We start from the raw sequence: 22,923 nt of genomic DNA, 5'->3' as shown, positions 1-22,923 counted from the left end.
TTAAGGTCCAGAGCAGAAGGATCACTATTGGGATTTTGGAGGGCAAATTTAGCTGGAATCTGTTTCAGGCACGATGTTGCATTTGGAGAGCCCTTATAGTGCCAGAGTAGTAGAACCCCTCCCCCCAAAACAAAATGACCCCATTTTGGAAACTAGACCCCTCAAGGAATTTATCAAGGGGTATAGTGTGCACTTTGACCCTACAGGAGTGTAGCAGAATTGGCCCAGCAAAGGGAAAAGCGACATTTTTGCTATAAAATGTTGCTTTAACCCAAAATTTTGCATTTCCACAAGGGGTTAAAAGAGAAAATGCACCCCACAAATTGTCAAGCATTTTCTCCCAACTACAGAAATGCCCCACATGTGGACGTAAAGTGATGTATGGTCACACAGTGGGAGAGAACAATAGTTACAGGGTAGATTTGGCTGTAATTGATTTTAGCTACCATGTCACATTTGCAGAGGCCTTGAAGTGCTAAAACAGTGAAAGCCCCCAGAAATGTGACCCCATTTTGGTAACTAGACCCCTTGACTTCAGTGACGTTAGTGTTAAATTACACCCCTTAAAAAATTTACTAAGAAGTATAGCAAACATTTGGATGCAGCTTGTATGGCAATAATTTATTATCCAGAAAATATTGCATAAACGGATGAAAGTAAATCTGTGCAGAGTATGTGATGTATAGGCGATATTCCATGGAAAATAAATTCTAAAATTAATATTCCATGGAAGTGTGGTACAATCTGAAGCACTCCTTCATGCACAGGCCAGGTTTATCAGGGCAGGTGTCACACTGATAAATGGTGTCTTTCCTTATTCTTCTTTTGTGACACACTCTGCATTTTTTTGGCTTCATGCCCATTACAGGCTGTATAGAACAGCCTGCATTTCGGGTTGTAAGACGCTCTTTCTCAAGTGCAAAAATCACAAAATCTGGAATAGCCTTTATAAAGACTACTGTACTGTGTCAGTTTAAAATTGTGTTTTGTTTTTTTTACTAAGAAAAAAAGGACATTGTCCAATAGACAAGTTGAAACCTAAGGCCACACTGCAGAAATAGTTTTGCCTTCATTGGGCAACCACAATATAAATGTGCAGTTATCTCAGCAGATAGAACAATGGCTTACCTTCATCTTGATCCTTGATCGTTTCTTCCACCAATTGACTACCGTTATCTTCCTCATTTATTTTCTGTTGGCTTCCGATTTTTGATCCAAGAATACCAGCTTTGATTCTGCTATAAACCTCAGAAGCCTTGTCCATAACTGCCCGATTGGCTTTGTACCGACGGATCTATCAAGACAGATATTTTTTTTTGTCAGAAGGATGGATGGATTTGAAACAAAGTTAAAGAGGACCTTTCATGGTTTGGGGCACAGGCAGTTCTATATACTGCTGGAAAGCCGACAGTGCGCTGAATTCAGCACACTGTCGGCTTTCCCAATCTGAGCCCCGGGTGAAAAGCTAGCGGTCTCTGTACAGTAGTTGTTCACAGTCCTTACTGTGAGCAGAGAGAGGGGGCGTTCGTCCCCGCTCACACAGTACATCGCTATTGGCGCTGCTTGTACAGAAGGACGTTCCTGACAGTGTCAAACACCCTTCTGACTGAAGAGCTATTGTACCGGGACCGCTAGCTTTTCACTTGGGGCACAGATCGGGAAAGCTGACAGTGTGCTGAATTCAGCACACTGTTGGTTTTCCAGCAGTATATAGAACTGCCTGTGCCCCAAACCATGAAAGGTCCTCTTTAAGTTAAAAGGGATTACCCATTCAATGCGACTGGGACGGGGTGGATTATATGTATTGGTGATGCTTTGTTTTTGGAAACGGAACCTCATCAGATTAACAGAAAGGTTTATGGTTAATGGGATATGGGTAAATATAGAGGTTTTTTGTTTTTTTTTACTAAGTAAATTAGAAGTTAGGCAGGGAAGAGGTTTAGTATTTAATTTTTAAATTTATCCTGAACAACCCTTTTAAAATATACGGTAACCAGACACAGCCATGCAAAACCAGAGGTTAAAGCAATGGGCTGTTTATTTACTGTACCATCCAGTTTGGTACCAAAAATTATATCCAGAGAAAGATATAATATGGTACAACAATAATTTATTTGAATGCCTAACAAGGCATTTGTACATAGAATCCAAGAAAGAATTCCATTTCATTTTGTATTCTAGAGTTTGTCTTCCAAGACATAACAGCTGCTCTGGCAAACAGCTCCAATTACCCAAAAGGGTGTATTCTGATCAAACACCCAAAAATGGCATTTAAAAGTAAAATAAATAAAAAAACAAACTATAATAGATAGATAAATTACTACAGTTCTCACCTTTTTAAGTGTTGCCACCAGATCAGTGTTTTTTTGTAGTATGCAAGAAGTCACTTGAAGAGTTCCTAGCTTTTCAAGAGCATCTAAACATTTTTGTACATCCTAAGAACACACAAAGGCAGGAATAGTGGTTGGAAATATAATCAGTCATTGGAAATTCTGTGTTCAAGTGTCAAATTATCAATAAGCAAAATCATTGACAACACTCATATATGGTTTTCATTTTGTCATATAATTTACGTTACGCGTAACGTTCAGGTTTACATTCTTCGGATCTACTTGGGGACTAGAAAAACGGAAACCCAATCCGCTTAAAAAGCAGTTACCTGCAGACTCCATAGACTATGATGGGGTCTGCCGGTTTCTGCCTGAAATATGCAGAGAAAAGACTTGCTTGAAGGACTTTTTCTTTCTGAATTTTTCAAGCGGATTCGGGATCATAATCCCCAAACCTGGTACAGGTGTGAACGTAGCTTTAGTCAGTAGTTTTATACAAGATTAATATGAACTTCCTCAAACTCACAGGACTGTCCACCTTTAAGGCAAACTTGATTTCGCTGTGCAGCTTCTGGAGTTCCTCTTCAACACTAGAATCTGTAAAAGAGCACAAGATATCTGTGTAATGTACCGATGCCACACAGGACAGCATCTTTTAATGCAAAATGCAAATCCACCACACCTTTTTTCTCAACTGTTCGATCACTTATAACCTCGAGTTTCTTTGCAACTTTTGCTCTTTTCGTTGGTCTAAAAAAATTGTTTAGGGTTAGAACAAAACCAGTATCTCTATTGATTTTAAAATATAAACCAGATTTTTCTTCAGATACTCCTCTAACCTTCCCACTGGTCCATCTTTATGTTTCTCTTTCTGGCTTTGCTTCCTTCCAGATGCTAATGCTTTTGGCTTTTTTATAGACTTGACCTTTGAAGGGAAAGATACATCACTTAGCATGGCAAGCACTACAATAATACTTATTACGTTTAGACAGTAAATGCACCACTATAATTTCCAATGAGTTTTAAATTGTAACCTTTTTGACATTGTCAGAATCAGACATCAACTGTTGCGATTCTTTCTTAGAATTTCCAGAGGACAGATTTGTTTTCTTCTTTGGCTTTTCTTTTTCAGAATCAAAATGGGAATGCGGCCTCTTTACAGGTTTAGAAACCAGTTCATCATCACTGCTGCTACTTTTGTGGTCACTATCCACTTTCCCTTTTTCTGTCTTTTCCATCTTTTTTCTTGCCTCCTCTTCTTTTTCCTTCTCTCTTAACTGACGCAATTGATCTTCTTGCTCCTTTCGTCGACGCTCCTCAAGAGCTTTCTGCCTCTCCTCATCTCTCTTTTTCCACTCACTGATCCGATCCGGCGAGCTGTCACTAACCAAAGCAAAACAGGCAACACAATTAAAAGAGAAAGCCAAAGTAAAATAATTTTGTTTTTAACACTTGTTGAACCACCAAACTACGGTTTCTAACACTTACTGAACTACGGGAAGCTTTCCTCCTGCAGAACCACCTAATAATACTGAAGCTGCCCAACACTTTAGAAGCATTTTATCAACTTCCTACCTGTCAAGAACTACAGTTTTAGTTTATTTTGTGCCAGCAAAGTTATATGCTTCACTTTTGCAAGAAAATTCATCACTTTTAATGATAATTTACAAAAAAATGTTTATATGAATAAATTGATTTTTTTTTTTGTACTCGACGTAAAATCCTTCTCTCATTCTATTCACTGGGGAACACAGCACCATGAATACAGACCTGGCCACTAGGAGTATCAAAAGCTCTTGGCTCTGCCTCTGTTTGTACAAGAGCCGTAGGATAGAAAGGGGGGGGGGGGGGGGGGGGAAAAACAAAAACAAACAAAAAACACCACGTTCCCCCAGTACTCGTCTATGGACAAGTACTATCAGGAGGGGAGGGGGCGTTCCTCACTGGTCTCATTGTACAGCGCTTATAGGTGCTGCTGTGAAGAATGGTGTTCCTGACTGTCAGGAACGCCCTTCTGACGGTGAAGAGATACGGTATCGGCACCAATAGCTCCTCACCTGGGGCACAGATCGTGCCCTGGATTTCACACACTGTCGGCTTTCCAGCGGTATATAAAACCGCATGTGCCCCAACTCATGAAAGGTCCTCTTTAAGAGGCTTTGTGTAGGTGAGGACAATATGGGTCGGGTGCCTGGAGACGGAGGAGTCAATGATGTCGGTGTTGCATACTTTACAGAGACAAATCACATGCTGGAAGAAGTGGTCATGACGGTCCAGAGGGTCACCTCAAAATGTTACGCAATGTCACAAATTGTCTCAATTAAGGTCTGAAATTTTTTATTACCTCACGTTACAGAAAGAGAGTAACTAGTATTGGGTGTTGCCATCTCAGCATCGAGCCAGATTTGTTCTGAATATTCCAAATTGTTTGATTTTTACCAAAACCAAACAATGAGAGATTTGTCTTGGATGCACTAAAATGGCCGCTGCGATATAATTATACTCTACTCAAGGCCCAAGGGCATTGTAAAAATGCAAACACACACACACATATATATATATATATATATATATATATATGTGTCCAGCAATTAGTTTGTTCCTCCTTCGCACACATGAAGTCTCAGAAGAGTGCCAGAGCATTCTGTAATGTCACACATCCAAAGTTATCACTGAGTCCTCTGATTGGGGAGCCAATTTTGGACTTGACGGAGCTTGATTTTTCAATTTTTCAACTTGGGCCATTTTATGTGATCACTTTGGAATGCTTTAATTTACCAAATTGATTTTGAGACGTCATGATATTCATGACACATGTTACTTCATGCTAGTACTACATTTAAGTTAATATGTTTTGTGTTGAAATTATGAAAAAACTAAGTAATTTGATGAAAATTTGGAAAAGTATGCAACATCCAAAGTTTGAATCTGCTTTTCACACAGATAGACAGACCATCAAAATTAGGCACGTCAAAGAGCCGTTTTCCAGAACATTTCCTAAACCCATTTTTTTCAAGGGACTTAGTCTATTCTCAAAGGGAAATGAAAGGCCTCTGTATTAGAAATTACCATAAAGCATAACGTTCTCCAAATTACACCCCTTAAATAAGTTAAATCAGCATATAGGATGTTTATTAACTCTAAGTGTTCATTGATCAGCGCCGCTGTTTTTGAATAAGCCTGCTATTGATATGCTAATTCTGCACAGAGCACTGGAAGTCTGCTCAATGTTCCCTAATTTAGCTGAAAAATAAATACCTGTGCAAATGCTCACTATACCCCTTTATAAATTTTTTGAAAGATTTAGTTTACAGAATCTGTCCCTTTTGGGATAGAAATACTAATTTGGCAATTAAATCCACATCGTGAGTAAAAAGACTTTGTAACTGAGTCATGCATGATGTTAAGGATGCTGCCCTCTATAGGGCTGCGTACAGAGTGCACTGTTCTCCTAATTACATCCATTTGCATATTTTTTACCCAGAATCCCTAGCGGAGCAGGAATGACTTGTAAGTCTCCGTACTGCCTATGTAGGCAAACACTCTCCCTAATTTGTACGATTGTCCCCTGAGCCTGGTCTATAGTCTCTCACTCCAAATCAGTATCCCTACGCTATGCTGAGGAGCTTTCGAGACTACTATAGAGGTCTCTTCATCAGGATGGTATAACATATTTAGCGCCGAAAAGGGAGGCAGGTAATTATTATTCTTCATCGTTTAATAATAGTAGTAATTAATAATATTAAATAAATAATATTTATACATGAAGCTGCAATTTTTTTAATAAATACTACAATTTATGATTAGGATTAACGGTGTTCATTAGCTGATTACATTGGATAGATATATTCCACAATAATGCCCGTTTGCTTTAGGCTAAAACTTTAAATTTCGTTTTTCTCACAATATTGATTTTTGGACTTAGGCCATTTTTCCGTTGAGCTCATATATATATATATATATATATATATATATATACACACACACACACACATACATATACATACACACACACACACACACACACAGTACCGGTACGTCCTGTCAGAACAAGGTAACCACTTCCCGGACGTATAAAGTCTATGGGCGGTCCGGAAGTGGTTAAACACATATGACACCGGATTTGGGCCGCTATTAAGGCAGCCTGATGTTCATGATACTTTGTTCAGGATAGTACCAGTAGGACCCATATCCATATGCATTCCACGTGGTCTTTACATTGATTTGCCTCTTATATGCTTATCTGGGTTCTATTACTTAACTGTATTTTTTGAGCTATATTACTGAGCTGCATTTCCTGGTGTCTTGGGAGGTATACTTATACGCATCCATGTACCAAGATCTCTTCTATTGAAACTTTTTCAATTGGAGTAATTCACCTGCTTACTTTATTTACCCATGGATCACTACTTACCTTGCCTGTGACACGCCTATTTTTGTCTGATGGTATTGTGATATTGGTCACCATTTTTATACTCTATGTATATCTGTGTATTTATAATAAATTTATATGTTATATATTTTGAGTATTCTCTGGTTCATTCTTCCGTTTATTTGCTTCAATACAGACTTTGGAATACAATGTCGATTGACCTTGTTTATAGGGAATTGTACTATTACATGATGTGTTCTCTATTCCCTTGATACCATGTTTGTTCATATATTGTTCTTAGAGGGTTAAACCAAGCTACAATAAAAACACAATGCTGAGATTTTTTCGCTACAAGGCAAATTATTTTACCTACCTATCACTGCTAGAACTTTCAGAAGATACATCTTTAGACTTCCATATTTGTGGTTTAGAACTTTTTCCTGCTATTAAATAGATAAACATAATTACACTTTAGCTTGAACCATGTTGCCATCTTGGTTTCTCTTATAGTTGCGTTTACTAACATGCCCTGGGGGTCCTGCGAGCCTTCTTAGCAGGTTCTTCAGATGATGAAGAGTGTTTCCCCACATCACCTTCAGAGTCAGACTTAGCATCAGAATCTGCTTTTATCTGGAAAAAAAAAAAAAAAAAAAAAAAAAAACAAAACAAAAAAAAAACACACCCACAAATCAGCACCTGTACACCTAATGAACAGATTAATAACCACGCTGCCGAGAGGTGAAAAATTTTAAAATCTGACCTGAGACTCTCGTTTTAAGCTTGTGGTCTTTAACTTGGGGCAGGGCAAATTTTTCTCTGGGGTGAAATCCTGGGTGAACAGAAGGAAAACAATTCAAGGAAAAAAAAGAAAAAAAAAAAAAAAAAAAAAAAGAAAAATTAATGAATTAGCGTATTTTTCAGACTATAACATGCACTCCCCTACCCCTTGAAATTCAGGAGGAACATGGGGCTTGTGTGTTATTGTTTGAAGCTTTAAATATATAATATATATATATTACACACAGATACATATGTACACACATACTGGCGTGTTGTCGGCGTGTATGATCCGCCTAAATTTAGCGAATTGCTGCCATCGATTGTGTGCTCTGGCGTTTCAGCAGCTCTCAAGCTGTCCTGCTGCTGAACTTGTTTCTTGCACTGTGCCTGTGATTGTTCCGGCATATCAGCAGCTCACTGGGACGCCATATAATGAGCGTGTAGTTGGCGTTGATGATCCGCCTGCTCTAGCATTTCGGCAGCTCTCAAGTTGGCCTTGCACTGAAGTTGTTCCTCGCACCGTGCCTGTGATTGTTCCGGTATCTCAGTAGCTCACCGGGACGCCATATAATGAGCGTATTCAGCAAATTGCCCGTTCCGGTGTTTTGGCAGCACTTAAGCTGTCCTGCTCTTCACACCGTGCCTGTGATTGTTCCGGCATCTCCTGGCAGTAGCGTAGCGATGCTGCAGCCCTGGCACCCGCCCCGGGGTCTGTAAGGGCCAATTCACACATGCTGATGTGTTCCGTCCGTAAGGGTCCACATGAGGACCCTCCCAGACAGAATACAAGTGCAACTGCAAGCGCTTTGCAGTTCAATCGCAGGGGCCCCATAGACTATAATGGGTTCCGTGGGCTTGCCGCGCACTGCCCGCACGAACGATTCGTGCGGGCAGTGTGCGGCAAGCACACGGACCCCATTATAGTCTATGGGGCCCCTGCGCTTGAACTGCACAGCGCTTGTGTTCCATCTGTAGGGGTCCTCAAGCGGACCCTTACGGACAGAACACATCAACATGTGTGAAATGTAATGGCGCCGCTGCAGAGTGGTCGCCATAGAAACCGGCACCTCCGCTGTAAGCTCTTACAGTGGGTAATGCTGTAGCTGCTTCGGTATCTCCGCTGTAAGAGTTACAGCGGAGGTGCCCTATGGAGATCTCGTCCCCACCCCCCTCCAAGTTTAAAATTAGCCCCGGGGCTGGTCCCCACCAGCCCCATACTTTTAAAACTGCAGGCCGGCTCCTGCGCGCAGGAGCCGACCTGTTCTGATGACAGCCGGGAGCCCAAATGAAGGCCCCCAGGACTGTCATCGCTATATTACTATTGCGGCTGGTCTATGACCATCCGTAATAGTAATGTAGAGAATCTCCCATAGACGGCAATACACTTGTATTGCTGTCTATGGGACTTGCAATCAAATGATTGAAGGGTTCAAGTCCCCCTAGGGGGGGAGCTAATAAAATTAAAAAAAAAAAAAAGTTTTAAAAAATATAATAAATAAAAGTTCTAAATCACTACTTTCCCTAGAATACATATAGGGGCGGGTTCACACCAGCACCTGATCTCTGTTATGCAGGTTTCCGTTTTCTGTTGGCAGAAGACGGAAACCGACATTCATTGTCCGCCAGTGAGAGTCTTCTGCTCTCCGTGGCGAAACGTTTTTTTTCCCTTTTACCAGATAAAAAGTCCTGCATGTCCGACTTTGTATCCTGTTAAAAAAAAAAAAAAAAAAAAAAAAAAAAAAACACGTTTTGCCGCGGAGAGCAGAAAACGCTAACCGGGGGACACTTTTCAAACCCATAAATGGGTTTGAAAACTGCCTGCCGATTTCCATCTCCCGCCCAGTTTCTCGGGCAGGAAATGGAAACCTGTATAACGGAGATCGGGCGCTGGTGTGAACCTGCCCTCAAAGTAGAAAATTACTGTGAAACATACACAATAGGTATCCCTATTTCTGAAGGTGCCCGCTCTACTGAATATAGGGTATCTGCAGTGCTCCTAGTCCGTCAGGAAGGGGTTAATAGGAGCACTGCAGATACCCTATATTCAGCCAGGCCGGGTTCCAAGTAGGGGGAAAAAAACCCAGTCCTCAAGCTCAGGGAAGGGGCAGACAGACAACCAAAACACCCCCTCCCCAGCATCTACTGCACCCAAAAATTCCGGCCATTTTAATTTTTGAAATTTTCCAGTAGCTGCTGCATTTCCCCCCCTAGGCTTACACTCGAGTCAATAAGTTTTCCCAGTTTTTTGTGGTAAAATTAGGGGCCTCGGCTTATATTCGGGTCAGCTTATACTCGAGTATATACTATATATATATTTAAAAAAAAAAAAAAAAAAAAAAAAAAAAAAAAAAAAAAAAAATCGCCCCCAATTTCCCAGTATGTATAACAAAAACAAGATACTATGACACACATACACATGCAGTATTCTTGTGATCAATACAATAGTTTCACCATAACAGGGGACCGGAAAAAAGGACTGACCGGCTCCCATTGACTTCAATGGGAGCTGTCATTTTGGTCAGGATTTTGAGGTGGACACGGCCTCAAAATTCTGACCAAAAAAACCCATGTGAACTTACCCTTATGGTATTGCCATTGTATTTAATATTACATATGCACAGGATTTTCCACAGCAGCAAAAGCTGCACTAAATTAAGTGATTTTTCATGCAGAATTCATATCATAATTACTGCAGAAATCTCCTTATGCACTGTAAAGGGTGAAATCCATATACATATATAAAAGACACACGCACACACAAATTGACAAGCTTTAACCTCTTCCCGACATGGGCATTTTTCGATTTACATTTTCTGTTTCTGACTCCCCCTCCCCTTCCAAAGCCCATAACTTCTTTTTATTTTTCTGCTTTCAGAGCCATATGAAATCTTAATGTTTGCAGGATAAATTGTTCTTCATGATAATACTATTACTCTGTATAATATACTGGGAAGCTGGAAAAAAATTTCAGAATGGGGTGAATTTGTGCATTTATGCGACTTTCCTAAAGGCTTCGTTTTTCACTGTGCAGCCAAAATGACATGTCAGTTGTATTCTATGTTTCGGTGCATTTCCGAGGATACCAAATTTATATGCTTTTATTCACATTTTAACCCCTTAGGGAGCATTCACACGGAGGAAGTTGGCGCTGATTCTGCCACAATAACTCGTCTTCCGCGTGGAACACATAGAAATCAATGGGATTCTTTTTAACCCATTGATTTCAATGTGTTGCACGTGGAAGACGAAACCCACTGAAGTCAATGGGAGTCTTTTTTTTTTAAGCGCTGATTTGTGGCAGAATCAGCGCCAACTTCCTCCATATGAATGCCCCCTTAAAAATCCAGAACTGTGCCAAATTTTTTTATTTTTTTTCTAAAAAGTCACCATATTCTGACACCCGTAACTTTTTAATTCTTCTGTGTACAGGGATGCATAGAGCGTTTTTTTTTTTGCGGGGCCAGGTGTACCTTTTAAGTTATACCATTTTGGGGAATGTCCATTGCTTTGATCACTTTTTATTCAAATTTTTATCAGAGACAAAACAGTGAAAAAAAACAGAAGTTTGGTACTTTTGACTTTTTTTCTGCTACATTGTTTACCATATGGGAAAAATATTTTTGTAGAGTTGTAGAGCGGGCGTTTTTGGAAACAGGGATACCTAGTGTGTATGTGTTTCACAGTATTTAAGTACTTTTATATATGTGTTCTAGGGAAGGGGGGGGGATTTGAATTTTTAATACTTTTGTTTTTTTTAAAAAATATTCTCTCTGTTTAATTTTTTGTTTTGCATTTATTAGACCCCCAGTGGGTCTGATCACTAATGCAATACATTACAATGTAAAAATCCAGCATTTCTACTGCAGATTACATACAGTAGTCTGCAATAAAAAGTATACAATGACAGGCCGGAGAGCCTTCACAAGGCTCCTGGCTGTCATAGAAAAAGGACACAGGCCCCGGAGTGCCTGCGATCACTGAGAAAATGTCAGCTTTGACCGGGCACCAACCTCGGGAATTAGCACATGGTGTCTGCTGTATAAAACAGCAAACACCAGGTAGCTATGGAGGCCACCCAGCTCTAGTATGGCGGATGTCAGAAAGGGGTTAAAGATTTAAAATTCACACTGCATGTCAAATCATGTGAAGATTCCACTGAAGTTTTTTTAACTGAATGTAGAATTTTATTTGTGGATTTGTTCTGCCTGCTATTTCCATTGCAGCATATGTACGTGTACATCCAGCGAATACATAACCTACATTATGATAGATTGGGGTAAAACACCAGATAACATGTGAAATGAGCCTCATCCAGAAAGAAAATTAATGGAGAGGTGGCTGCAGCACTTCCCATTTACTTCTAACAGAGGTACAGAAATGGCGAAGTACAAGATTCTCCAAATCAAAACACTGCAGCCTGTTTATACTGCATAAGGATACTGTATTGAGAAGTGCATTTTTTGTGAAGTACATCATAAAATATTTACCTTGTCACTGTCAGAATTCTCCGCTTCGGAAGATGAAACACTATCAGGATCTATTTCACTGGATGAATGCTGGGAAGGCTGTAAGAAAGTAACAGTTTTTCTGCTAAGAATCTTTGGCTCAGACTTTTTTTTAAAATATATACAGAGATTAGTAATTGAAGTCTCCAAACCAGCTAAGCAAAGCGTAACCGGTTTCTCACCATGAAAAGTGATACAGACCTGTATATACACACATACCTGGATAGATTTAGGCTGTTGCTTTTCACTGTCTTCATCTGCACTTGATGAGCTTTCAGAACTCATAACAGGCAATTTTTCCTCACCACACTCTTTCTCATTTGGTGCTTCACTATCTGATGAGTTGGTTGACTAAGACATAAAACACAATCATTTAATACTTGTGGAGCAGGACAATTTCCCCTGTTAATTTCTATTTACATTTTCCCAGAGAGATAGATAGATAGATAGATAGATAGATAAAGAAAAAAAAAAAAAAAAAAAAAAAAAAAAAAAAAAAAAAAAAAGAGTCTGTGCTATAAAGATAAAAAAAAAAAAGATAAAAAAAAAAAAGAAAAAAAAAGAAAAAAAGAAACACGCAAAAGAAAAAACCCAAAGTGCTATTAAAAATAAATAGATCATTTGAAAAATATTTTTCCTCAATATTACAGTAATTTTTATGTAACAGTGTTGTGTTGCTGGAGGCTGGGCTAAAATCTGTGATGTGGTTTAGTAGTTTTCTATTTTACAGTTAAGGGGCATTCACACTACAGTCTAGATTCCATTATATTAAAAAAACAAACAAACAAACAAAAAAAAAACCTGACTTCAATAATAGACTAAAAAAGTAAAATACTTAGGTGTTTTTTTTTTTTTACGGATCCATTAAAATACATGAAAAACAGACACGAAACCATCAGTTAAGTTCAGTTTTTTTGTGATTTGGTTGCCATAACACCTAATGATGACAGAGAATATAAAAGCAAGAAGAAGAGCTGACAAATCAATCTGGAGCCAACTTTGTAGAGGAGAGTACTGTTTCTGTGTTTCAGTTCTACTGCGCTACTGCTGTCCGTTTTTAAAATGATTCCTCCATCCTTGCTTTTTGATCCAGAGATGATCAGACTGAGGATGGAGCGGAAAAGAATTGCCTGGCAGAGAGAACAACGATACTGTTGCTAGTGGCTTCACACCATAACATCAGGTCACATGAAAAGGAAGTCTATTTATGGAGAACTGCGCCAACATCCAGAGAAGTTCTATGACTACCTTCGTAGAAGTATTTCCACCTCTGACGAATTTCAACGTCTGTCATCCAGGCTCTACACACAGGAAACCCACTTGTAGAGAAGTGAATCATCACATGACAGCTTGATAGTGACCCTTTGGTGAGTATCAACATTGTATTTCTACTACATATCAATATCTATATATCAGTCTTGGCAAGTCAACAATCTCCTACATCATCCAGGAAACTTGCCAGGGATTATGGGATTGGCTTCATCACAAATTTATCCCAGCATCCAAAAACAGAACAATGGAAGGACATTGCAGAAAAATACTGGAATGAGACCCAAATTTCAAACTGTGCAGGAACAGTTGATGAAAAGCAAATCTGTATCCAGAAACCTGCAAGGGGTGGCTCCCTGTTCTTCAATTACAAGAAGTAGTTTTCGATTGGCTGATGGCCATTGCTGATGTGCAGTATCATTTTGCGGCTGTAGACATTGGGGCATATGGAAATACCAACAACTCCAGAATTTTCAAGAACTCTGCAATGGGATGGACACTATATTCTGGAAATTTTGGATTGCCTACACCAAAGCCATTTCCTGGAACTGATGGACCCCCAATGCAGTTTGTGGTTGTTGGTGATGTGGCCTTCCAGATTTGTGGGAACATTCTTAAACCATATTATAGTCGTGGACTCAACTACAAGAATCTACAACTACAGACTGACAAGAGCCAGGCAACTTATGGAGTGTGTGTTTAGAGTCCTCACTTCAAAACAGAGTATTTTCAATACTGCGAGCCAGCTGAACCCAGAAGTTGTGCATGATGAGATGAAAGGCTGCATGGTCCTCCATAACTTCCTGCTGACAAGAGAACAGTGGCCAATTGACACCCAGGAACTGGAGTCTGGGTTACATGGTCTTGAATCATCGGGCCCAAGATCAACAGTTCATCTCAGCTGCATGACGGGCAATTTTGCAGCTTTTTTTTTTTCCCGGACAATCAAATGTGCTTTATTCATAAGCATGCAGACTGCTCCATTTCCAGTGCCTGCAACTGCCTCAGCATTTATTAAGTGGACATGCTCAAAAAAACAAACAAAAAAAACAAACAAACAAGACGGTAATGGAACCATAACATTAAAATTAAAAATAACGAACACTTGCTGCTAGTCATAAAACCATTATTTTTTGGACACACAAGTCCTGCACCTCGGATTTAGTGTCCACAACAAATAAACAATAACTGCCACTAACAGACAGATAAAATCTCATGAATGAAATTAATAGAAGATAACAGATTTATCATAGTGTCTGGTGTTAAAGGGGTTTTTCGGGCAAAAAAAGGTTTCTTTAAAAAAAAAAAAAAAAGTGGTGTCTCTGGAAGCTCTGCATTTGTTTACATGGTTCAGTCTCTTCCTATGTAATGGATACACTAGCTGTATCTCATCTTACTTGCCCCACTTCCTCTCTCCTTCCCTCCCATACACATACACCCCCTCCCTGTCTCTCTAACTATCTCACCCACTACCTGCTCTTTCCAACCTATTCAGCCTAACACCCGGCCCCATTATATACTGAACTCTCTTCCTTCCAGTCTTCCTCCTGCGGGACGGCCTCTCCTTCTTTACAGATTCTGCAGGCACGTGCTCTTTTCCCAGCACTGCACTCTGCAGGGACAATCTACCTCTACTACGTATGCGTGGGAGCTGCAAAGTAGAGGTGGATTATCGGCAGTAGTGCACATAGCAGCGCTTGGACAAGCCCTTGCAGTCAGAAAAGAAGGAGGAGCCGTCTCACAGGAAGAAACCTGGAACGTAAGAATGAAAGAGTGAATGCGGAGTGTGGGGGAGTAGTAGTGATGAACCGTTTCCGGAAACGGATCGTCACCAGATAACCAGCAAATGTCCCAGGGGCATATATGGGTAAATATACAATTTTAATTCAATTGTGTTATTTAGAAAGTAGGAGGGGGGAGGGTGTTTAGTTTAGGATTATCCCAAACAACCCCTTTAAAATCTTGTAATGGACACTATTGACTGTCGCCAATAGTAGTGTGAACGCTCCTTAACCACTTCAGTACCGGGCCAATTTGTGGTCCAGGACCAGACACATTTTCATGCTTTTTTGTATGTGTAGTTTAGAGGGCTGTAACATTTTTCTCGCATGTCTCATTCAACTAATTTTTGCGTCTTTTTTTTTTTTTTTTGGGGGGGGGGGGGGTGGGTTGGGGAGAGATAGGGCTTCATTTTTATGTTGTTTTTATTTTCGAATGTTTTTTTTTTTTTTTTTTTTTTTTAATATCCGGGGAAATATAAACATAATAGGAGGGAAATTGTGTCTGGTTTTCACTTTATTTTTTTTTATTTAATAACACAAAATGCTAATGAAAAACTTTATAAAATAATTTTTCCTCTCAGTTACGGTAATTTTTATTTTGTATGGTGTTGTCGTGGGTGGGGCTATATGCGTTAATAATGGCGTTTTATTAGCGTATTTTCATTTTCATTTTAAACTTTTTTTTTTTATTACATTTTTTTTTTCAGATTGTGTCTCCTTAAGGTCATAAGAGACCTTTGGGGACATCTGATCACCTTTTTTTGTGTTAGTGAAGCTGATTTCCCCTATAACTGAGGCTGCTACATTTAGCCTCAGTTGCAGGAGGAATCCAGCCTCCTGCACACTGTTCTTTACACTTACAGAACTAATCTGGGTCCTGTAGGACCCAGCAGCTCTTGTAAGACACTGAGCCAGGCGGATCACGTAACCACCGGGTCAGAGGGCGGCCGCATCATGGCGGCGCCCATAGCCGTTTAGAGAGCGCTCATTGAGCGCTGTATACACAGCAATCAAGAAAGCAGGGAAGGGAATAAACCTTCCCTGCCATCTCTATGGGAGCTCCGACTGAAGTTACAGCCAGTTCCCAGCTTCAGCAGCTGCATGATCTGCGTGCAGCTGCGGTGTTGTGATTGGACGTACCTGTACGTCCTGTCAGAACTAGGCAACCACTTCCCAGAAGTTTATAGTCTATGGACGGTCCGGAAGTGGTTAATAGTAGGAATGCAACCTCATGACCATACGTTTAGAGCAGATCTGGATCCTCTAGGACCCAGCAGCTGTTAATGCTCCCAGCCCCTGGCAGAACATGTGACTATCAGGTCAGAGAGGAGACGCACCATGGTAACATCCATAGCTGTATACACAAAACTCATTTCCCTGCTTTCTCTAGAGGAGCTCTGGATTTAGTTCTAAAGTCCCATGATCACAGAGTCACCTCTTTTCTAACCTAGGTTGCTGTACAAACAGGATGTCTTTCTACTGCCTGCAGATATGATTGAGATCTACTATGTGACCTCAGATTTATCAAAGACCTTCTACCTTTTCCTCTGCCTTAAATCTTCTGTTAGAATGCCTCTCTGTTTTTCCTCTACCTCACACATAATCTGCTTTTCATAGCCCCCTCCCCTACATACTAAGTATAATTCACTTATCTCCAAGTCAGGTCAACATGTCCCCAATGCTAGCAGCCCTTGTTTCAGCTTTCAAGTTTATTCCAAATTATAAAATAAGATAAGATAAGATAATCCTTTAATAGTCCCATAGTGGGGAAATTTCAGTATGTTACAGCAGTATAGTAATACAGATACATGATAATACACAGTAATATATTACAGAAGTAGTAGACACACATATGCTGAGAAGAGAACATATACTAGGAGTCCATAGCAGCTAAGGAACAACCTGTTATTCATATCAGCAAGAAAATATACAAAATATGATGCATAGTCTTAAAAATTATATTCATACATCATACTTACTGGAGGAGGAAATTTGTAGCTGCCTTCTGGATTATTCTGAATTTCCCACAGACCTTCATTAAAGCCTTTTCTTTTGTTAGCTTTTCCATATTTATCCTTGTATTTTTCATAGAGAAAAAGATCCTTTGCTCCCAAAAAAGCACTTAAATAAATAAAAACGAATTAATAAAAATTCTAATCAGCATTTTTGGCTAGTAGTTTGCCAGCTACTAACATGAGACCAATACAAAAGGGACTTTGAGACAATACAGCAAAAACTTCACTAATGACATGTGGCAAAGCTATATACATTAGTACTCCAAACAGATTACCGTACCTTTACATACACTCAATGCAGGATATGAAACCTTACACTAAAGTATACACGATTGCAGAGAAAATACACAACACCAAGCAACAATCTTGCGTTATTCTACTCCTTCCTTCCACTCTCTTCTTCTCTCCACTGTTTCTGTAAAAACCAGTTTATTGCGATATGCAAATTATGCTCAGGGAACACAGGAGACACATCTCGCACATGCGCAGTCGGCTCTGCTACTTCACCATTTTGCGGTGGTCTGTTACACGCGCAGTACACTCAAGTAACAGACCACCCCAAAATGGAGGACCGAGCACGCGCAATCGGCTCTGCCTGAACCCGAAGTGGCAGAGCAGACTCTGCACGATGTCTATGCAAAGCAGAAGATGAAAAGGGATGTGATCAGAATTAACTGAGGGGCGGTGAGAAATTATGATGCAGGTGTGCTTGAAGCACAGAGGGAACATACTCTGTGCTCCCTGAATATTGCATATTGTAAAACAGATTTTTATAGAAATGGCAGGGAGAAAAAGAAAATGTAAGTTAAGAGTAGAATAGCCTTTTTAAAGGCTATTCCAATGTGGCATCAGTTCAAAAGGTGATTTTCTAAATGATAGACTCCCTTTAATGCCCACAATCAGAGAGAATTCTGATTGTAGGCATTACTGCCAATTAGGATTTCTGCCGTGTAGTACAGCGGAGTCCCAGCAGCCACAGCACTTGCTCTGCTTGGTAGTTAACAGTATTATACATCAATTACTACAATTATACAAATTTTGTTATACATATTTGTGTGAATTGGAACACAAAAAAAAAACAAACAAAAAAAACCCCCACACATACACACCATGACCCTCCCCACTGAGGGGAAAAATATTTTATAATTTATTTTTACCCTGTGGGGTGTGTGCGAGTTTTCATTTTTTTGTGTTGTTCCAATTCACAAGAATATGTATAACAAAATGTGTATAATTGGAATAATTTTCAGGAAAAATTATAGAGATTACTGTATTTTTCAGACTATAAGACTTACTTCCCCCCAAAAAAAAAAAAAATTTCAGAGGAAAATAAAAGTGCTACACCGCCAGGTTTTTCTCACAGTTTTGCCTCTGATTTAAATAAAAGGTGATCTAAGCAATAGACATTTCCCAAAATGGTATAACTAAAAAGTACATCTGGCCCCACAAAAAAAATGCCGTATACATTCCCATACAGCTGCAGGGTCACCTGTCAATGTGGCCTTGCAGCCGTTGCAAAACTACAACTCCCATACATTAAATATTTTACCATTTTTTGCTTGAAAATTTTTTTGCCCTTATTGTTCTTATCTAAAACCTAGGTGCGTCTTACAGTCCGAAAAATACGGTGTATAAGATATATATATATATATATATATTATATATGTGCACACACACACATACATAAAAAAATAAAAGTAAACTTTAACACCACAATGTAACTCCAAGTCAATGACACTACTGCGAAATCAGCCTGCTCAGTTATGAAGCAACACTGACTGTGAATCAATTTTTCTTGCAGTTGTGAAAATGGAACAGACGACAGGTAGAAATGATAGGCAATAAGCAAGACCAACTCTTTTCTTATTCTTTTTGGCTCTTGTTTTGGTCACTTTTGCATTTTGTCACTCTCACCCCAAGAGGTAGCGTGAGACTGTGTCTATAACCCACAGCTTAGGTAGTGCAGCTCATCCAGGATAGCACATCAATGCAAGCTGTGGCAAGAAGGGTACGAGTGTCTGTCAGTAAAGTGTCCAGTGCATGCAGCAGATACCAGGAGATAGGCCAGTACACCAGGAGAGGTAGAGGAGGTCATAGGAGGGAAACAACCCAGGACCGCTACCTCCTCCTTTCTACAAGGAGAAATAGGAGCAGTGCCAGAGCCCTGCAAAATGTCCTCCAGCAAGCCACTAACATCCATGTGTCTGCTCAAACTCAAAACTCCATGAGGACCTGATGTCCACAAGTGGGTGTTGTGCTTACAGTTAGTGTTGAGCGAATAGTATTCGTCGAATACCTCGCTACCATAGGAATGTGTGTTAGCGGCCGTCAAATGTTCACTGCGCTTAACCCCTTGGTGTTCAGCCACATACACACATTCCTATGAGAGCGAGGTATTTGATAGTTTTGAATACTATTCACTCAACACTACTTACAGCCCAACACTGTGCAGGTGTTGCCAGAGAACAGCAAGAATGGCAGATTCGATATTGGCATCATGTGCTCTTCACAGATGAGAGCAGGTTCACAAACACGTGACAGATTCTGGAGATGCCGTGGAGAACACATTGCTGCCTGTAACATCCTCCAACATGACCGGTTTGGCAGTGGGTCAGTAATGGTGTGGGGAGGCATTTCTTTGTAGGGCCGCACAGCCCTCCATGTACTAGCTAGAAGTACTCCGACTGCCATTAGGTACTGGGATAAGATACTCAGAACCATTGTGAGACCCTATGCAGGTGCAGTGGGCCCTGGGTTCCTTCTGATGCACAAAAATGCTAGACTTCATGCATCTGAAGTGTGTCAGCAGATCCTGCATGATGAAGGCATTGATGTTATAGACTGGCCAGCCCACTCCCCAGACCTGAATCCAATAGCGCACATCTGGGACATCAGATCTCGCTCTATCCACCAATGCCACGTTGCACCACAGACTGTCCAGGAGTTGATTGATGCTTTAATCTAGATCTGGGAGGAGATCACATAGTGGAACATCTGTCGCCTACTCAGGTGCACGTCCAGGCGTTTAGGGAGGTCATACAGGCACGTGGAGGCCACACAAACTTCTGAGATTCATTTCACTGTCTAAAGGCATTTCCACTAAAGTTGGATCTGCCTGTAATTTGATTTTAAGTGTCATTCTAAACCCAGACCTCCAGGGGTATTATATTAGCTTTACAATTGATCATTTTTTATTTTTTTTTTATGTTTTATTGTTCTCAACACATTAGCCTATGTAATGAATAAAGATTTGCAAATGGAAAATTTAATTCATTGATATCTAGGATGTGGTATTTTAGTGTTCCCTTTATTTTTTTTGAGCTGTGTGTGTGCGCGTTATAGATATCCTACTAATATTATAAGTGTGAAAGTTTGTGTGTTTGGATGTTTGGATGTTTGTTCCTCAATCACGCTAAAACGCCTGGACGGATTTGCGTGCAATTTTCCACAAACATAGTTTTCCCTTAAGATTGAGTCACAGGCTACTTTTGGTGCCACTAAACAACATGGCTTCCTAGCAGGAGACTCACAAAAGCAGGACTCCTAGCCCCAGCTATAGACTCACACACACTGCCTGGCATTTCCTGCCTCAACCTGCCTGCACACTCCTTACTGTCTCCTCAGGAGTAGCCCTCACTCTACTCACTCACATTTACATATAGCTTTCCACTATATAACACATCACATTGTCTGTATCACTACATACACAATATAACACATCACATTTGCTAGCCCACCAAACTTTTTAAAGCACTTTTACAGTTTCACACGTCTGTGTCCGCCCAATTCTCAAATCACCGCAGACGAAGTCGCGGGTAAAAGCTAGTATATAATATATACACACAGTACAGACCAAGAGTTTGGACACACCTTCTCATTCAAAGATTTTTCTGTATTTTCATGACTATGAAAATGGTAGATTCACACTGAAGGCATCAAAACTATGAATTAACACATGTGGAATTATATACTTAACGAAAAAGTGTGAAACAACTGAAAATCTGTCTTATATTTTAGGTTCTTCAAAGTAGCCACCTTTTGCTTTGATTACTGCTTTGCACACTCTTGGCATTCTCTTGATGAGCTTCAAGAGGTAGTCACCTGAAATAGTCTTCCAACAATCTTGAAGGTGTTCTCAGAGATGCTTAGCACTTGTTGGCCCTTTTGCCTTCACTCTGCGGTTCAGCTCACCCCAAACCATCTCGATTGGGTTCAGGTCTGGTGACTGTGGAGGCCAGGTCATCTGGCGTAGCACCCCATCACTCTCCTTCTTGGTCAGATAGCCCTTACACAGCCTGGAGGTGTGTTTGAGGTCATTGTCATGTTGAAAAATAAATGATGGTCCAACTAAATGCAAACCGGATGGAATAGCATGCCGCTGCAAGATGCTGTGGTAGCCATGCTGGTTCAATATGTCTTCAATTTTAACTACCGTATATAGTCGAGTATAAGCCAACTTTTTCAGCACATTTTTCATGCTGAAAAAGATCTCCTCGGCTTATACACGGGTCAGGGTCCACGGAGCACAGAAAACTGGAAGGGGGAGGTCCTTTAGTGCTACTGCTCTGTGATTGGCTTGTCATGAGGTCTGTGACTGTGATGTCATCAAAGGTCCTGTAGCCACTGGTATATAACATGTGCAGATAAGGTTGAGTCTAAATCCTAGTAGCTCCGCCCACACCAGAGTCCGATCACATGGTCATGATGTCATCAGAAGTCCTTTAGCACACTAGGATTTAGCATCTACCCTGCAGATGAGTGACCAGGATTCATTGTGTCTTATGGAAGATGTCTGTTGTATGGAGGAGAGGAAGCTACAGTAAAGTGACACACACAGGGGCCTTCCTTTAGTTACTCTGCCTATTAATGTCAGGCATTTGGGGTTATTAATTTAGTTTCAGTAACTCCATGTGCCTCACATTAATAACAGTTAACCCCATCATGTCCCTCATATTAACCCCTGTGTGCCCCATATAAGGGTTACTAATATGTGAGCCACATGAGGGTACTAAAGAAGGACCTTAATTATGAAGATACCTAATTATTACCTCCATATGTCCCACATATCAGTAACTCTTATGTGAGGCACACGGGGTTAATGTGAGGGACATGATGGGGTTAACTGCTATCTCTATGATCCCCATGGAGTAACTAAGCTGCAATGCACATGACCGGACTTTTTATCTGCAATGGTGGATTCCCCCCCTCCCCCCCTCCCCCCCCCCCGGCTTATACTCGAGTCAATAAGTTTTCCCAGTTTTTTGTGGTAAAATTAGGGGTCTCTGCTTATATTCAGGATGGCTTATACTAGAGTATATACGGTAAATCCCCAACAGTGTCACCAGCAAAGAACCCCCCACACCATCACACCTCCTCCTCCATGCTTCACGGTGGGAACTAGGCTTGTAGAGTTCACCTTTTCTGCGTCGCACAAAGACATGGTGGTTGGAACCAAAGATCTCAAATTTGGACTCATCAGGCCAAAGCACAGATTTCCACTGGTTTAATGTCCATTCCTTGTGTTCTTTGTCCAAACAAGTCTCTTCTGCTTCTTGCATGTCCTTAGCAGTGGTTTTCTAGCAGCTATTTTACCATGAAGGCCTGCTGCACAAAGTCTCCTCTTAACAGTTGTTGTAGAGATGTGTCTGCTGCTAGAACTCTGTGTGACATTGACCTGGTCTCTAATCTGAGCTGCTGTTAACCTGCGATTTCTGAGGCTGGTGACTCGGATGAACTTATCCTCCGCAGCAGAGGTGACTCTTGGTCTTCCTTTCCTGGGGTGGTCCTCATGTGAGCCAGTTTCTTTGAAGTACTTGATGGTTTTTGCAACTGTACTTGGGGACACTTTCAAAGTTTTCCCAATTTTTCGGA

The 22,923-nt window shown here is 40.5% G+C and overlaps 1 protein-coding gene across 3 annotated transcripts in view; it reads right to left on the bottom strand.

Moving 5' to 3' along the window:
- HDGFL2 (HDGF like 2) overlaps positions 1-22,923 on the bottom strand; it is a 61,889-nt gene that overhangs the window by 37,531 nt on the left and 1,435 nt on the right. For all 3 annotated transcript variants that reach the window (XM_075283392.1, XM_075283387.1, XM_075283398.1), the window contains exons 3-14: positions 17,017-17,158; positions 12,207-12,338; positions 11,970-12,047; positions 7,463-7,531; positions 7,227-7,332; positions 7,076-7,145; positions 3,365-3,713; positions 3,170-3,255; positions 3,013-3,080; positions 2,857-2,927; positions 2,334-2,435; positions 1,129-1,294 (exon numbers count right to left, since the gene is read on the bottom strand). In XM_075283392.1, the coding sequence (XP_075139493.1) occupies positions 1,129-1,294; positions 2,334-2,435; positions 2,857-2,927; positions 3,013-3,080; positions 3,170-3,255; positions 3,365-3,713; positions 7,076-7,145; positions 7,227-7,332; positions 7,463-7,531; positions 11,970-12,047; positions 12,207-12,338; positions 17,017-17,158 (1,439 nt within the window). The remainder of the gene's footprint in view (positions 1-1,128; positions 1,295-2,333; positions 2,436-2,856; positions 2,928-3,012; positions 3,081-3,169; positions 3,256-3,364; positions 3,714-7,075; positions 7,146-7,226; positions 7,333-7,462; positions 7,532-11,969; positions 12,048-12,206; positions 12,339-17,016; positions 17,159-22,923) is intronic.

This window comes from Leptodactylus fuscus, chromosome 1 (assembly GCF_031893055.1).
Source record: "Leptodactylus fuscus isolate aLepFus1 chromosome 1, aLepFus1.hap2, whole genome shotgun sequence".
In the NCBI taxonomy this organism is placed as follows: domain Eukaryota; kingdom Metazoa; phylum Chordata; class Amphibia; order Anura; family Leptodactylidae; genus Leptodactylus; species Leptodactylus fuscus.
Note: the sequence above shows the minus strand (reverse complement) of the source record. Positions and strands in the feature narration are given on the sequence as shown.